Source organism: Arachis hypogaea, chromosome 19, assembly GCF_003086295.3.
Source record: "Arachis hypogaea cultivar Tifrunner chromosome 19, arahy.Tifrunner.gnm2.J5K5, whole genome shotgun sequence".
Lineage (NCBI taxonomy): Eukaryota > Viridiplantae > Streptophyta > Magnoliopsida > Fabales > Fabaceae > Arachis > Arachis hypogaea.
The window spans coordinates 107,714,753-107,733,647 of record NC_092054.1 but is presented as its reverse complement, the minus strand read 5'-3'; the positions used below and the strand labels follow the sequence as shown (position 1 = coordinate 107,733,647).

At 29.0% G+C, this 18,895-nt stretch overlaps 1 protein-coding gene across 1 annotated transcript; it reads left to right on the top strand.

The window, feature by feature from the left end:
* Positions 1-11,568: 11,568 nt before the first annotated feature.
* Positions 11,569-17,120, top strand: LOC112779795 (uncharacterized). Its single transcript, XM_025824141.3, has 3 exons — positions 11,569-11,862; positions 15,051-15,314; positions 16,386-17,120. Exons 1-3 carry the CDS (start codon positions 11,695-11,697, stop codon positions 16,665-16,667), a joined length of 714 nt encoding a protein of 237 aa, XP_025679926.1. The 5' UTR covers positions 11,569-11,694; the 3' UTR covers positions 16,668-17,120.
* Positions 17,121-18,895: the final 1,775 nt, after the last annotated feature.

The following is an 18,895-nucleotide window of genomic DNA, read 5'->3' as shown; positions in this document are numbered from 1 at the left end:
GAAAGTAAAAGAAACATAATAAAAAGATAATCATGTAAAATGAAACAAGCAAAAAGTTTACACGGTACTAGTGATAATGTTTTTTACTATAATAATAAGTTAATAACACATGGATTGAAAATAAAATCTTTAGGTGTAATTTAAATAATAATTGTTATTGAAGATTCTAAGAAAGTGCAGACATAACGACTGGAGGTGAGTACGCAGAAGCACTTATTCGTTTTCTCGTGCTAATGCTCTCCCACTCTCTTTCCGGTGCAGATTCTTGATTCTATTTGCTTACGTCCGCATCTTTTTTGCTTCCTTCACTCTCACTTCAATATCCACATCAACTTATATATTCAACCTAACTAAGGTAATTGTAAATGTGTTTACAGCAGGAAATTATAAACTATATATAGCTTTTGAATGTAATATCATAATAATAATCTAAAATGGTTTCCAAAGGTTCATAGAGCATAAGTTCTGATCAGAAGTATTTCGAGGTGCACGCATTATTGATAAGAAGCTCTATGATATACGCTTGTCTTTTGTTTTCAAAAATATTGATTTTATATATTGCAAATATGATTTTCTTTTTATGCATGTAGTTAAAATGTATTGAAAATTAATTTTAATGAAAAGCTACTGCATTGGAATTTTTCAAAAAATTGAAAACTACTTTTTTTATATTATAAAAAGATTTGATTTTATAAAATTTACACATATATATGAAAATTAAATAATAATCTTTGAAATAAAAACTAGTTAATGTAAAAGTAAAGGGAAACCCAGTTTTACCAATATACCTCGAGACTATCGGTAATAATAGTTAATGATACTGATGCTTAAAACCATCAATAATAATAAAAAAAAATAATTTTAATTTTAACTTTTAAATAATAGTCATAGTAGTGACTGGGGCGTGCCATGGTCAGCCGAAATTGGTTGCGTTATATTAATACTACTGTAGCAAAATAATATAATGCAAATAAGTAAGTATTTCAAGGATTTTTTATTTTTATAAATTAAATAAATATAATAATTATCGAAATAAATACATCTTTTTTATCTCGTTTACAATAGATAAAACAGTTGGACGTTCATTTACAAGATAAACGAGATATCTTGTTTACATTGTAAACGAGATACATGTATTTAAAAAAAAATTTAACAATAATAAAAAAATAAAAATAATAAAATATATTAATAATATCAATAATTCAAACTTTTAGCATGCAATTATTAGTACATAAAAAGATTGGTAGAATAGATTAAAATAGAAAGATGAGAAACGTGAAATTGGTGCACTATAAATAAAAAACAAAAAGATGAGATAATCGTTTGTCAATTGATAAGAGAGAACTGAGATGGTTATCTCTCACGTTATCTCCCACTATTCACGTAGGATATAACTCGTTTCAATTCTCTTCTCATTGTCCTCATCAACCTCTTTTGTGTTTTATTTATCGTGCATCAACTTCACTCTTCCCATCTCTTAATTTTTAGAAGTGAATACAATTATCGTATTTATTCCCATCATGGAACTTTTCTTGAACACATACGAATTTTTTATTTTTCAAATTTAAATCAATTCAATTATATCATAATTTAATCTAAATTTTTTATATACTCTTTTTGAGTATTAATTGATCAAATACATCTATTTTAATCTTTTTTACTAATTTTTTTATGTACTAATTACATGCCAAAAATTTGGATTATTGATATTATTAATATTTTTTATTATTTTAATTTTTTTTAAAATACATGTATCTTGTTTACATTGTAAACGAGATATATACGTGTCGCGTCATTTATCGATATATACAAAATTATCTCATTTACATTATAAACAAGATAAAAAAAATATTTATTTTGATAAATATTTTTTAAATTATTTATTTTAATAATTATTATAATTAATTTATTTATTAAAATAAAAACTCGATATTTCAATTGATAAAGTATATGACAACAAAGTTTAAGTCATGGCTAATAACTCGATTCTAAACCACACTTACAAGTGTCAAAACCTTCTATCGTTATTTAGGCTGCATTTGATTTTGAGAATAATAAGACACTAAAAATAAGATATAAAAAATAAAAACATAAATTTTATGTTCTTATATCTTATTTAATGATAAACTAAAACAAATTAATAAAATTTAATTTATTTTCATTTTTTTCATTTAAAAAATTTGAAATAAAAAATATAATAATAAAAAATATAATTAATAAAAAATTAACAAAAATAATAAAATAAAAAATAAAAAATAAGTTGTGTCTTTTGTTAGTATTTTCGTGTCTTTCGTATTAGGATGGATACAAAATACACTAATTCAATGTCTTTGGACACATTATCTTTATCTATGTTTCGTCTGTCAAATACAATTTTGTGTCGCTATGTCTTTATCTTAATGTCCTGTTTTTGAAAACAACCACAGTCCTAATGTGTCTCGGTTAATTATCTATTGTGTCTTAATTAATTTTTCTAAAAATTTTGACAAGTCTCTCCTAATAAGATATGGATATATATTTTATATTTCTAAATTTCATCTCATTAAGTCTTTTAAAAAAATTCGAAAGAGTATTTCTATAAATAAGATACTCCACCGTTTAAATTTAAATTTACATAGGAGTCTTAATTTTAATTTTATACATTACATCATAACGATAATAATACAAACATCATACAAATTATGCAAATACTTGTATTAATCTTAACTATCTTATTTCACATACTAAGAACGGAGTAAAAATAAATAATTTTTTTAGCAAACCAATGTAAAAAATCTTTACACCTTTCACTCAGAATTATTTGGTCTCTTCCATCTTACAACAATATCCCAATCTTGCAATCATTTACAAATTAAATATTTTACAATTTAAAAAATATTTTCACATTTATTATTTTCAATTTCAATTAATATTTGATAACAAAAATAAACACAATAATAAATACTAACCTATAGACAAGTTTATATCTACTTACTCCATAAAAAAATATACAATAGAAACAACAACTGCGGTCTCCTTTAATCTAAATACATAAAAAAATTTGCAACACACCACAATTTTATTAGAACTAAACTCAATTAAAAAAGTTAGGGCATTCTAAATGATTGAAAAATACTTAATTAATAAAAAATTAAACTGATCTGATTAAATTGAAAAGCAACTTACTATAATAAAATTATGGAAGAATAAAAAAAGATGAAAAGATAAAAAAAATTTATTGTGTATTATTATTGTATTATGGAAGAACAATACTATCTATTTATAGTAATTATTAAACTGATTTTAAATTTAAAAATAAGATAAAATAACTAAAATCTCTAGATAATTTTATTAAAGAAAGATAAGCATAACTAGCTTAAAAAAATATAAGTATAACAAATTTTGTTTCTAGAAGAAAAAGATAAAATAATAAATAACAAATAAAATAAGAATTTAATATGCCCCCACATGCTGGTGAATGGAAGATGTCAATAATATCCACAGCTTGGATAAGTTTCGATGAAATGATTGAGAAAGACGCGTGCGCTACGGTGATGCAGAAACATAGAAGGAGATGCTATGCTTGAGGGAGAAAGAGCAAGAAGCGATCTTCAGAGAGCGCGTAGAGTGCGATAAGAGAGTCGTGCGGCACAGTGATGTTGAATCATAGAAGGAGATGTTGTGCTTGAAGGAGAAAGAGCAAACAACAATCTTCAAAAAGCATGTAGATCGCGATAAGAGTGATCTTCAGAAGGCGCGTAGAGCGGTAAGAGTGCAAACAGAACTGTCGAAAAAAAAAGAAACACAGACGGAACTAGCGAAAAAGAAGAAGTGCAAACAGAATTACTGGAAAAAAGTAGTGTAGACGGAACTGCAAAAAAAAGAGGTGCAGACGGAACTGTAGGAAAAAAGAAGCACAGATGGAACTGCGGAAAAAAGGAGGCACAAATGGAACTGCGGGAAGGAGTTTGACATGAATATGATGGGAGAACACACATTCTTCCTAGAACTCCAAATCAAATAAAATCCTAGTGGAATTTTTATGCACCAAGGTAAATATGCCAAAGAATTAGTAAAGAAATTTAGTTTAGAAAATTTCAAACCAATGAGTACTCTAATACATCCAAACTATAAACTTGAGAAGGAAGAAAAAAGAAAAGATGTGGATGAAATAAAGTATAGAGAAATGATCAGATCTCTTGTGTATCTAACATCTTCTAGACTGGATATTGTTCAAAGTATTGCAGTTTGTTCTAAATTCCAATCACAACCTAAAGAATCACATCTTTCACTTGTAAAAAGAATTATTAGATACATAAATGGCATTGTTGACTTTGGTTTTTGGTATCCCAAGTCTGATGAATTTTGTGTAGTAGGGTATTGTGATACAGATTTTGTTGATGACCAGGTTGATAGCAGAAGCATGTCTGAAATTTGTTGCTTTCTTGGATAGTCCCTAAATGTGTAGTCAAGCAAAAAATAGGCTGCTGTTGCATTATAGCATTATCCACAACCGAAGCTAAATATATAGCCGCTTCTTTTTATTGTTCTCAATTAATATGGCTTAAAACACAACTTGAAGATTTACAAATTACAATTCAATAGTATTCCTTTATTTGTGACAACATGATTGCCATAAAGATTTCTAAAATTTCTATTTTGCACTCAAGAACCAAGCACATTGAAGTGAGATTTCACTCCATTAGAGAATATGTGCTAAAGGATACAATTAACATACAATTTGTAAAATTTGAGGATTAACTTGCTGATATTTTTATCAAACTTCTGTCTGAAGATAGATTTTGTAAATTAAGAAAAGTATTGGGCATTGTTGAGTCTGATTTCCTAAATTAAGTTGATGATGTAGCTCTCTCTGTGTTTTTGTCTCTCAGATCGACAGGAGATAAAACTGGACAGATAATGACTCTCTTTAAGTCCCTTGAATTTCAGACTAAATGTTGGTAAAATTAATTAATTTAGGTAAAAAACTAAATCTTTGGTAGACCATTGTGTTTCCTTAAAACCACCATTAGGCCAAAAAAAAAAGTTGTATTCTATTATGTAGGTCTCATTGTTTGCATTGATCATTTACAGTAAAAAGAGTATTTGTTTTTAGGGCCTTTCTTTAAGTCAAATCAAATTCAATTTTTCAAATTTTATACAAGATTTGTCTTTTCAAAACTACTTACTTGTATACTCATACTTTTTTTTAAACACTTTTTTTTATTATATTTAAATATCAGTTTGTGTGTTCAAAATTTTTCAAAACATTTATAGTAGTTACCCTTGAAAATTCCTCTTCTTCTCAACCTCCATCATTCCCTTAAACACATTTATTGTGCTCTTATAAAGATGAAAAAAATAGTGACCACACAAAGAGGCACGGACATTTATCGTGCTCCACGAAACCCATCACCAAAAGGGCAAGCTCATACTCATATCCACATTTATTTCTATTCTTCTTCACATTCTTCTCCAGTTTCAGAAACCACGGCAAGAACCAAGACCATGTCTCAACGTCCATCCACAGTGGCAACTGGCATTGGAACTTCTAGGGCAAAAGAAAAGAGACCCATGGGTGATGAAGAACCTCCTACATCTTTACCTCCTCATTTATCTTCTCGTCTTCAAGGACGTTCGACACCTTCTACTCACCCTTCCAAAGGTAACTGAAGACCTTTTTTTAACTTTGTAAAAAAATTCACAAATCTTGATCCTGTTGATTTTAAATTTCATTTCAGTAACCATCCTCATTTTCACTATGATCCTTATCGTTTTCTTCCAGTATGAATTATAAATTTCATAAAGTTATTATTTCTAAAAGACCTCTATGTTCTATATTTGTGGCTGATTTGAATTCTCTGGATAATAAAGGGATTGATTTAAAAAAAATATTTATTTGGACTAGAAAAAAATTTTTGAAATAAAAAAAATCAGTTTACCCTGATTTAGTTAGAGAATTTTATGTCAACATGTATTATCATAAAGAAAGTGTTCACTATTATATTAAAAGCCATGAAATATATTTAAACAAAGAATCTATTGGTGATGTCCTAGATTATTATTATGTTGGTGTCAATGCCTACATTTTTAAAAAATGAGATAATGATCTGGGTATATCACACAAGGATGTACTGACTAATATTTGTGAGAATATTTTTCTCAAGGATGGTATGACTCCTAACCACAAATCCCTAGGTCCTGTCAAAGCCAAACTTCATTGCCTCATCACCCACATTCTCATGCCTTAAAGTAGTTCATATGAATGAGTTACCTTTTGTGACACATTGATTCTTTATGCAATATTCAACAAAACTGAAATTTCATTTGCTTACTTAATGATGCGCTATATGCATAATTATATCAAAAATGATAAAAATATTCTCTACCATATAGCATGTTTTTAACTTGCATCTCTGAGTACTTTGCTGTTGAACTGAACAATAAGTACCAAGAGAATAGAATTTCATCACATAAGGATGGTGGTGCAGTCAAACAGATAAAAGAAAAAGAAACTAAGGCTACCAGAGATACAATTATGGAGAAAGAAGAAGATGAGAGTATTCCTCCTCCTTTTGCTACAGAAACATCAAATTCCAACAAATATTTTATTAATGACATTGTCAAGGATGTGCTACTAGAGTTTGTTAATCTTACAAAGCAAATTATCAACTCTAGCAAACAAGTTAGAAGACTTGCAATTCAAAATAAAAATTCATTTAGAAAGTCTCAAAGCAGGGTTGAAGTACTTCTACTTGAATCATTGGAAGATAATTACATGTTATCTGAGCACAAAAAAGAAGAATTTATGGAAATCAAAGATGAAGGATCTGATGTCTAACTCCTTGTCAATGATGCTATTTCTAAAAACTGTTTTATGTTTGGATTTAAGTTACTTTGACACTTTTATTTCTTTTGGATGATTGTAATAGATGTTGATAGACATCTAACACTGAGCTATATTTTACTGATGGATTGAATAATGAACACTAAATAATTTTTGTGCAAATTTACTTACTTTCCTTTATAACAAAAGGGGAGTAAGTGAAAGAAAAAATGAATTGTTAAGAAGAAAAATAAACTAATTGTTTGAGAAATGGATTGATTGTTTGAGACTGACTGATATTTTGAAAGTATTGATTGTACCTCTGATTGATATTTTTAATAACTATTATTGCTACAGTTTTAATTGATTTTTTATCACTATTATGATTACTGTTTGTTATAAATTGAGGTTGTTTGATGATTTTGTTTGGATAATCAGCTTTATAAATATTTGGCATTGGTTAGGCTGACTCACTTAATGTATAAAGTTATTTGATATAGTGTTTAGATGTTTGGTATTGTTTTGTTATAAATTTTATTGATCGCAGGTTGAAAAATGTAAACATTTAGGGAGAGTCAAGTGAATAAAAGAAAGCGGGAGTTCACATCAAAGGAAAGTTTCTTAAAAATTCTTTGTTATTCTTTTCCAATTCATTTTATAATTTTTATCATCAAAGAAGAAATTGTTGAGTTTAAATAACAAATAAGAAATTAATTAATGATGACTAAATATTATTATTGGGTCAAAATTCCGATTATGTTTGTGATTAGTTTGTTAATTGTGCTAGAAATTAAACTAATCAAAGCTGGCCCAATAAACTAACACAGCCCAAAGAAAAAACAAGTTAGTATGGTTAGTGTGTAGAAATTATATATGGATCAAAAGAAGGAAAGAATCTTGGCTAGTCCAAAACAAACTTAAAGGCCAAACTGATTATCTAAGTCCATTCACCTAACTTGGTTGCTAACTAATAAATGAAACTACATTTCCATCCGAAACTAAATATAAGCCACAGGATCAATTTCTCTTTTCTTTCTCTTCTCTCTTTTCTCTCACCCACGTGAAGTTCAGAAAGAAAATAAGAAAGAAGAAACCTAATTAGGGCTAAAATCAGAGGTGAAAAAAAGGTGAATTACCAAATCTAAGCAAGAAGAGGAAGTCAAACAAGTTAGGGCTAAAAGCAAAGATCATATCCGAAGGCTTATCAGAAGAAATCTATCCATATTGGTATTTCATTGAAGATTGTTGAAGAAATCTTCCTTTTGCATACACAGAATAGAAAATTCGATTCAAATGGAGGTTATAGATCTTTGCAACAAATCTATGGTCAAGAAAGAAACTTGGAGCCAACGTTTTAATACACGGCTCAGATTTATGAGGCTAATATGAAAAAAGATGAAAGAGAAGATAGAAGGTATGGATGCATGTACTATTAAATCACTGCTGCTACTCTATCTCTCTTCTGCACTGCTGCTACTGATATTAGGAAAGAAGAAGTCAAACAAGTTGTTGAAGACAAGTTTTAAGCTTTGGAAACTTTACTCCTGTATTAAAGGGATAAATGGCCAAGGATTGAACTAAGGAGTGAGAGTGATGAGCGGATAATTTATACGCTTTTTGGCATTGTTTTTAGTATGTTTTTAGTAGGATCTAGTTACTTTTAGGGATGTTTTTATTAGTTTTTATGTTAAATTCATATTTCTGGACTTTACTATGAGTTTGTGTATTTTTCTATGATTTCAGGTATTTTCTGATTGAAATTGAGGGACTTGAGCAAAAATCAGATTCAGAGGTTGAAGAAGGACTGCTGATGCTGTTGGATTCTGACCTCTCTGCAGTCAAAGTGGATTTTCTGGAGCTACAGAACTCAAAATGGCGCGCTTCCAATTGCATTGGAAGGTAGACATCCAGGGCTTTCCAAAGATATATAATAGTCCATACTTTGGCCGAGTTTAGATGACGCAAAAGGGCATTGAACACCAGTTCTATGCTGCAGTCTGGAGTTAAACGCCAGAAACACGTCACGAACCAGAGTTGAACGCCAAAAACACGTTACAAACTGGCGTTCAACTCCAAGAATGACCTCTACACGTGTAAACTTCAAGCTCAGCCCAAGCACACACCAAGTGGGCCCCGGAAGTGGATTTATGCATCAATTACTTACTTCTGTAAATCCTAGTAGCTAGTTTAGTATAAATAGGACTTTTTACTATTGTATTAGACATCCTGGATTGTATTTTTGATCCTGTGATCACGTTTTGGGGGCTGGCCTCTCGGCCATGCCTAAACCTTTCACTTATGTATTTTCAACGGTAGAGTTTCTACACTCCATAGATTAAGGTGTGGAGCTCTGCTGTTCCTCATGAATTAATGCAAAGTACTACTGTTTTCTATTCAATTAAACTTATTCCGCTTCTAAGATATTCATTCGCACCCAAGAACATGATGAATGTGATGATTATATGACGCTCATCATCATTCTCACTTATGAACGCGTGCCTGACAAACAGTTCCGTTCTACATGCAACCAAGCTAGAATGAGTATCTCTTAGATATCTAATACAGAGGACCGAGTCCGAGATATTAGAATCTTCGTGGTATAAGTTAGAACCCATGGATGGCCATTCCTGAGATCCGGAAAGTCTAAACCCTGTCTGTGGTATTCCGAGTAGGATCTGGGAAGGGATGGCTGTGACGAACTTCAAACTCGCGAGTGCTGGGCGTAGTGACAGACGCGAAAGGAGGGTGAATCCTATTCCAGTATGATCAAGAACCTCCAGATGATTAGCCGTGCCGTGACAGAGCATTTGGACCTTTTTCACAGAGAGGATGGGATGTAGCCATTGACAACGGTGATGCCCTATATAAAGCTTGCCATGGAAAAGAGTAGGAATGATTGGATGAAGACAGCAGGAAAGCAGAGGTTCAGAGGAACGAAAGCATCTCTATACGCTTATCTGAAATTCTCACCAATGAATTACATAAGTATTTCTATCTTTATTTTCTGTTTATTTATTATTATTATTCGAAAACTCCATAACCATTTGATATCCGCTTGACTGAGATTTACAAGATGACCATAGCTTGCTTCATACCAACAATCTCCGTGGGATCGACCTTTACTCACGTAAGGTTTTATTACTTGGACGACCCAGTGCACTTGCTGGTTAGTTGTGCGAAGTTGTGAAGTTATGTTTGGACCATGGTATTGTGCACCAATTATTGGCGCCATTGCCGGAGAGAGAATGAACAACAAATTTTACAACCTCAGAGTAACAATTTCGCATACCAGAGAGCACAAAGTTCAGATTCTCATAGCTTACAGAGTTATACCTTCTTTTCATTCATGGTTCTCAACTGAATATTCTGTTTTCTCAATTTAATCTTTTTTTTTGTTTCAATAAAAAACGGCATTACTGTAAAAAATGTAAGAAAAAGCCATTAAGTGAAAAACGGCAGAGAGAGTTAGACTTGGAAAAAATCCAAATATTTATTTCATAAATCCTTTATATGTACTTCTGTTTGTTATTATGATCCTGAGGGGATTCCTTGCTAAGTTGGGTGAACCCTTAGTAGTTGTAAATCTAGGTTGAGTTCCTAGTCAAATCTGATTTGGGTAGAAGCTGGGTTTGTCCCAGATAAGATCGGGTTGAATCCTAAGAAAATTGGTGAATGTAACTTGTTAAAAATAGTGAAATTCTATCATAGTTGTGATGCAAACTAACTGTAGGCTACATTGCACAAGGTAGCTGAACCAGAATATATTGCTGTGTTACTTTTTTCTCTGTTTTAATTCTAGTTTTCTTATCAAAACGAAATTGCCTCCTACTTTTCATAATCAGAAATACTTCAAAGCATATATCCCTTCACACAATTATATATGTTTTGCCTCCTCCATTGACAAGAGACAAATTAAAAGTATCTCATATTTTTCAACTCGAGGTGACTTAAGAGACACTACAAGATCTATCCAATTAAAAAAAAAAAGCAAACAAACTTAAAAGAGGCCTAAATTTAAATTTCCTTCACTAAACCACTAATATCCATCAAATTTGTTGAAAAATTAACTATTAAGAGTGTATTTAATGTAAATAAAAATTTTTTAGGATAAAATTAAAATAAAAAATATTTAAGAATATTTTTAAATTTTTTAATAAAATTCAAAAACAAAAAATATGTTTTATCTTTTTAAAATGGATCAATATATAAATAATATAATAAATAGTAATATTTTAAGAATAATATTAGAGAACTAACCTTTTTTCAGTTAATATTAACTATTTTTTTAAATATTTTATTTATTTTAAATTTTAAATTTTAAATCATAAAATTTTAATACTACATTCTAAAATATAAATATTAAACCTAAAATTAATTAATATTAACTAATTAAAAATTAGTTATATATATTTTCTCATATATCTTAATATAAATAAATATACCAAAACAAATCTCTCGTCTTAATTAATATTGTGAGAGATCAAATTTTACTCTTTAAAATAAAATTCAAAATTTAGAGAATTTAAATCCTATTTTTCCTGTGGCCAAACAAAAGTTCAACCTATATACCATAACTTACATTAAGTGTGAAATTATTTTCTGACTTTCTTTAACAGTAATAATACAATGAATCACTCTAACAGATGTTGAATAACAGGAGAAAGTATCAAACCTCCACTAACTTTAAATATATATTTTTTCAACTTTAATTTTCTAACTTATTTATTTATTTATTAACACATATTTGCCTTTATAAATGCAGCCACTAAGCCCAAAATCATGACGAAACCTATATTCTTGTGTAAGTGAGAAAGAATCAGCGAGGATATATCTCTTCTTATTAAGAGAGAGAAACCTAAGCACAAGAAGAAAATCAGAAGAAGATTAAGATGGAATGGAAGAAATATTACTTGGATGTGATATTGGTGCCATTAGGATTTATGATAACAATTGGTTATCATGTATGGTTATGGCATAAGGTTCGGACACAGCCTTCTTCCACCATTATTGGAATCAATACTCATGCTAGACGCTTTTGGGTCCCTGCCATGATCAAGGTACCTATTCCTCTCACTCTTCTTACTGCTATAGCTACCAACCTTCTCCATCAACACCTTACTTAATTATTATAATTAATTACCCCTATGATCAAATAATTCTCTACTTTTACTCCAAAAGAGAGTAAAAGTGGAAGTTCGAATTCTCAAGAGCTCTCTTGTGAAAAACTGTACCGTTTATTGCTCTTGGTCCCGGAGACATAGACTTATCTGTGTCTATCGTTTTAGTCTATTCAAAAGGAAAAAGGCAATGTAATATGGCTAACATAATTTATTATTTTTAATTAGTTAATAATATTTAAAAATATTAATTAATATATGATATTACTCTGCTAGACTAAAAATATTGAATTGCTAATTAAAAGGGTTGGTCAATATAAATTAAAATAACTAGTTCTTGAACTTTTTTGAAAAGGAAATTTTTTCATTTCAACTTAACTTTGACATGTTGTTTTGGTTGGGACCATTTTCATTATTATGTGTATGATATGTATGCTATTTTTGAATATTGATTTTTGAGTAAATAGGCTAATGAATTAGCACTTTCTTATTTTTAGTAATAACTTTTATATGTAACCTATATAATTATATATTTAATATTGTTTCATTATTTCGATAGTAATTAAAAAATATAAAATAAAATAAATAATAATTAAAAAATAACAAAAAATAATTTTAAATTGTTTTAAATTAATTTTTTATTGTCTCTTAAATATTTTTGTTAAACTTGCTATAATGACTATTATATTATTGTTACTTCGGCGAAGGGTTTTTGTTTATGTTGCATGGCCAAGTTGGAGCCAAAGACTGAAACGTATATAAATTGATATTATTAGGTAACGTTTGTTTATTATAATCGTACCTTTGTACTTGAAAGAACGATTTTGATTCATAATCTACCTACTTTTGATATTAGACTTGATAGATTTAATTGAAACCCAAACTAACTTAATGGGTAGTATTATTATGAGACATTTGTTAAGCAAGGTCATCTAATTAAGAGTCTCATCCTTTTTTTCCCTTTTTAACTTAAATCATGACATACATAAACTTATAATATTCAACTCTAGAGTTTATGTCATAAATATTTTCATACCGTACCATATAATTGGTACTAACTACTAAGTATATCTTCTACCAAACATGCGACTTCTAATATATTTGATGTCATCCCCTTGCTTAAGCAAAGCGGCAATTTCACTGTTTGTGATGTAAATGATCGACTTTGCAAAAGTATATTTTCAAATTAAAGGTAACTATGCATCATAGGAATCTTTAGGTATATAGAAGTGATCTAAACCTTATTAATTTATATTCAATTCCCCAGTAGCGGCAGGGGCATGCAAACTTCATTCTCACCTGTGGATGATCAGTTTACTCCTTATTTCGATAAGATAATAATATTAGCTGAAAGTTGCTGATATAAAATCTTGGCTACCTAGCCAAACTGAACATTAATACATTTATCAGAATTTGTCTTATTTAACATTTATTAATTATCACAATAATCAATAAATACTAAATAATATAAGTTATGATTATTTTTTATTAATTTTTTTTAGTTATCAAATATTTTCGATTATTTTATAGGTTTAAGTAAGTTTTTGTTTTTTATTTTTATTTATCTTATGTTAAAATTAATTTTTTTTTGAGATCAACAAATATTAAATTCTAAATTTTTAAGTCATAAAAATTTTAATATTATTATATTATAAAATTATTTTTTTTAAATTAAACTGATAAAAAAATACACATAAATAATTATATTTATGATAATTTTGGTAATACTTTTTAATCATTTTAATTTTTATGAATTTATTGAATTTTTTTGTATTCATATATATTTTCTGTTTGGACACTTCACAAAATATTTATTTACACACACACTAATGAAGATATTTTAGATCATAAATCCGTTAACTGCGAAAAAAGTATTCATCATAAAGTAGTTTATCTTATTGTGACCTAAATACGCACTTGACTCGTGCTTGATTTAAATATTTATATAAGAGATTTAGTTTGATTTTACTAGTTTGTTAATGACTATCACTTGGATATATAAAATGACTGTTTATTTTGGGTAAATGGATTTTTGGTTCATGTATGTCCATGATGTGATGTTTATCATTGTAGAATCTTGCAATTGCAAACCTACAAATATGAATATTCGAAAGAATCAGCATACAATTGGCTGGCCTTGGTTTTTGAGAATATTATTATTATTGTTATTATTATGTTATTCTAAGACACTTTATAATGCCTTTAGCATGTTCTGGTCCACACCTGCATATGAAAGTGGGTTAGTAACTAATACAGAGAAAAGTACTTAATGATTCCACTTTTGATTTTGTGGTCTATAATATATAGGAATTTTTTTTAAACATCTAAATTATTGTACCACATGTCAATATTTAATTATTCGATCTATTTTATTATTGTTGAATTATGATGTAATTAACTAGTTCTTTTTTTATAATTTAATTTTTTATTCTTTTATCACCTTCAATTTTATTGTGTCAAATAAATACTCGGTTTTTAAAAACTCGTGTAAGATATACTATTACTGATGGCTCTAATATAATTTGAAATTTGAGCAAATTAAAATAAAGATAAAGAAAGTGTCATTCACGTTTCTGGCGGCAGTCCACAATGTTAAGTAAATTTAAATCTTTCTAGGCCATAATGCTAAGTGGGTCACACTTATTTTATGTTTCATTTGTTCATTTAATTTTTATATGAGCCATACTGGTTAATGCTTACTTGCTTAGTGCTTTTAGATAAGAGTGGATCGGATACTTTAGAATAAAACATCGTTTCACGTAAGAGTTGTGTTATTTATTTCATAATATAGTATAGTGGTGGAATGTAAAGTGAAGAACTATATATATTAGTGCTTTCAAGTATAATGTAAACAAGTTTTTATAACTGATATTTAAATTATACTAATAATTTAGTTAATTTGACTTATTAAAATATATTATTGGTATCTCTCTCAGCACATTTTTTATTTAAGTATACTACTGCACGAATATAGGGAAGATAAAAGAAAACTCTTTAGAACTTAAATAAATTATAATACTATAGTTGGTTTTTTATATACACTTAAAATATTTAAATTATAATACCAAATCTTTCTATCTTAAAAGAATTTGGTAAGTAATTTGACAAAATCAATTAACATGACACAGGATATTGAAAAGAAGAACATCTTAGCAGTCCAAACTCTTCGGAATCTAATAATGGGGTCAACTCTTATGGCCACAACATCCATTCTCCTCTCAGCAGGCTTGGCCGCAGTCATAAGCAGTACATACAGCATAAAGAAGCCTCTAAACGATGCCGTTTATGGAGCTCACAGTGAGTTCATGGTAGCACTCAAATACGTCACACTCCTTACACTATTCTTGTTCTCATTTGTCTGCCACACTCTCTCAATTAGATTCCTCAACCAGGTTAGCTACTAACTAGTTATTTCGACCTACAAATATTTCATTTCAAAAATATATGTAAACAACAAACTTTAAAAAACCGTAATTAATAATTAATAATTTTTTATTTTTTAAAAAATAAAATTTAAATAATTACTAATTAATAATAATTAATTAATATAAAATATAATTTAAAAATATTTAATTTGTTGATTTATTATGGGCTAGATCTTTATTAATTACCAAGTGGGATTGCATTTCATTTTTATTCACATACGTGTGTATATGGTATGCATCACCGCATTAAATACTGTGATTTTAAGTTGAAAAAAAGTAGACATCAATTTTTAGTTATATATATTAACTAACTTTCTTTTGGGTCTTATAATTTAAAAGGTAAGATTAGATGTTTATGATATGAAATTTAGCATTTAAAATAAATAAAATAATTTTTTAAAAAATAATTAGTATTGGATGAAAAAGTTGGTTCATAGCATTATTATTCTTCTAAATTTATATATCCCAACAATGTTTGAAAAACAATAAAAAAATTAGTCAAAGTAAGCAAATTAAAATTATTTTATTTTGTATTTTTTAATTTAATATACTATATGTATATAAAAAAATCAATTACTAAATTAATTACTTTTATAAAATATATATTAAAATATAAAATATATATTAAAAATAAATTAAACAATACATATATTTATATATATACATAATGACTGATTTAATGTTTATTTTTTTTGTGTGTATATAGTATTTTTATTCTTAATTACTCGTGAAATAATTGGATAATATTAAATACAATTCTGTTATGTGTATACTTTTTATAATAAATACTGTTATAATATTATTATTTTCTTATCAATTAAATATGGATTTTATTTGTTTTATTAATTTAAAAATAATTTAAATACATGATTAATTAATAACAATTATATTTTTATACAAATGTCAAAATTATTTAGTATATAAATAATATTTTTTAATGTAATAATTATATAATTATAGATATTATATGTATATAGATATTGAGTATTATTTCTTTATAATGAAATTAATACTTGTATTGGTATTTATGCGACATAGGTTAGCATGCTCATATGTACACCTCAAGATGTGGTGTCAATGGTGACACCGGAATATTTAACTGATCTGTTGGAGAAGGGGACAATCTTGAACACCGTCGGCAACAGGCTGTTCTACTCGGCGGTGCCGCTCGTGCTTTGGATTTTTGGCCCTGTTCTTGTTTTCTTGAGCTCTGTTGCTATGTTGCCTGTGCTATACAATCTTGATTTTGTGTGTGGTGATGCCAAGGGTAATAAGGCAGTGGTGAGGAGTACTTGTGACAAAGGAGATGGCTATGTTTAATTTCATGAATCTATCAATCTTGGTAATTATTAGATTAACAAAGAAATATCGTTCCATGATTCGATAGTAAGACAAAAGTTTTGTTCATTCAAGATGAACGGACTTTGTCATATTCACATCATAACAATGTGAACACAACAATATCATATTTATTTTGAAAAAAGAAAAAAAAAAAATCTCACGTAATATATATCAGTTAAGGAATGCATGGTTGTGTAGTGAATGGTATATATAGAACAAAACTTTTGTTTTGCTCTCTCGGGTTATGTAAGAATTTAGTTACTCTTAGGTTAAAAATATGACATAGATGGGAAATATATAAAAATGTGTATGCACGTCATTAGGTCCATCATCCACAACTTTGTGTTGTAAAGTAGTTTGTAATATTAATTCACATTTTGAAGTGCTTTACTCAAAAATAATTCAGAGGGATTTTTTCCTAGTGTTTGATTATGATTACTATTACTAATCTTTTGAGTCATGTTCATATATATAATCAAAGCTTTTTCCTCTCTAATGGCACGAAATGTTCTATGTTCTATTGATTGCTTTTGTTTGATTAGGCATTAATAAAAACAATATATAGTAGTGCCATCCTCTGCATACTCCGGTGTTTTGCGATAGTTAAAGATAATAAGACAGAAAAATTGTTTATTTGACATCGATCTTACTATAATATTAGTTAAAATTGACCACTGTAATATTTGTTCTCTAGTATTACTCTATTGTTATTTTGTTCTTTATTCTACTGTTATATTAGGAAAAGTGAGATTCAAATAATTTTTTTTTTGATAAAAAATAAACATTCTTATTACTAAATTTATTAATTATATATGCATGTATTGTAGGTGATTTTGTTTGTGATTTTTGTTATTATAAAAAGACTAATCTTCACTCTTCATTAAAGGGTACAATGTATTGTGTAAAAGAATGCTTTAGATAACGTAATTTAAATGATAAATAACTCACTCTAATATCAATTATGATTTAGATAATAATCGTACTAACTACTTTTCTATTAGAGTAGTTATTCTCTTATGCTTCTTTGTGCTTGATAAGTTTGATATATATATAAATATTTGTAGTTTAATTTGTACAATTGGAAAATATGATCATAATACAAGTAATATTCGTAATCTATTTTCCTCCTTATTAATTCTTCAATTTTAATTTGCAGAATTCATTCTGCATTTCTTCCTTTACAATCCACCTCCTCCCTTAATCTCTGGCACCAATCATGACATCGGAACAAGATTCTAATTTCAATCTTGATTCCAATTCTATTTCTGATTTAAATTAAATAAGGAAAAGTATGAGGAGCCAATATAATTGCTCTACAATGTGTACAATGAGGATAATTTTGTAATTAAAATCAAATGATAATTAAAATAATTAATTATTATTTATTTATTTCAAATTTCAAATTTGAATGAAATTAGGATTCTCCCTTTATTGTTACCTCATTCATCTAATCCTCCCTCTCCTGTTGACCTAGCAGAAACCCTCTCCCCCAATTTGACCAAGCAGCCACTGAAGAGAGTCCCACCGCCGACGCTGGAGAACCAATCCCCATGAAATCCGCTGTAACTTGAGCAGTCGGCGCTACCCAACCGGTCTTCCCGCACGATTGGAGTGTTTCCTTCAAGCTTGGTGTTCGCTGCTGCCATCGTCCCGCGCGCCTCCCTCGTGCTACCGTCGAGCGTCAGTCGTCGACTAGGAGCTCCCTGTCGCCGTCGCCTGCCCGCCGGACATCCGCACGCCCATGTGGACCTGTGTCGCACCATACTCATCTCTAAACGCCGCGTCTTCTTTGCGTTGTCTGTGGTCTGCCGTCAACGAATCTAACGCCACCGTTCCCTCTGCCTGATCGCGACGCTTCTCTTCATCCCCCTCTTGGACTACAAAAGGTCAGTATAAAAGTTATCGTTCTACTCTATAGTGTATGTTTGTTTGACACCTAGGCTTCAGATGTTCTTTGATTAGGTGTATGCTGATTTTGAAGTTTATGGTGGTGCAATGGGATTGAGTTCTTGCTGTTTATATATGGTGGGGCTCCATACCAGACTCAGGAGAGTAAGCTTAGAAGAGGCGTTGATATTGTTGTTGGCACTCCAGGTCGCGTGAAAGTATTGCCTTTATAATATTTGTTGGTTTCATAAAATTGTTTTTCATTTTTGCAATATAATTCATACCTATTGCCAATGTTGATAATGGAAGCTTCAGTCTAT

Excerpts from the sequence above, each read along its gene's own strand:
- LOC112779795 (XM_025824141.3), top strand. The coding sequence starts at position 11,695 with ATGGAATGGAAGAAATATTACTTGGATGTGATATTGGTGCCATTAGGA. Across the intron at positions 11,863-15,050 it reads GGGTCCCTGCCATGATCAAG|GATATTGAAAAGAAGAACAT; the intron begins GTACCTATTCCT and ends AACATGACACAG. Across the intron at positions 15,315-16,385 it reads CAATTAGATTCCTCAACCAG|GTTAGCATGCTCATATGTAC; the intron begins GTTAGCTACTAA and ends TATGCGACATAG.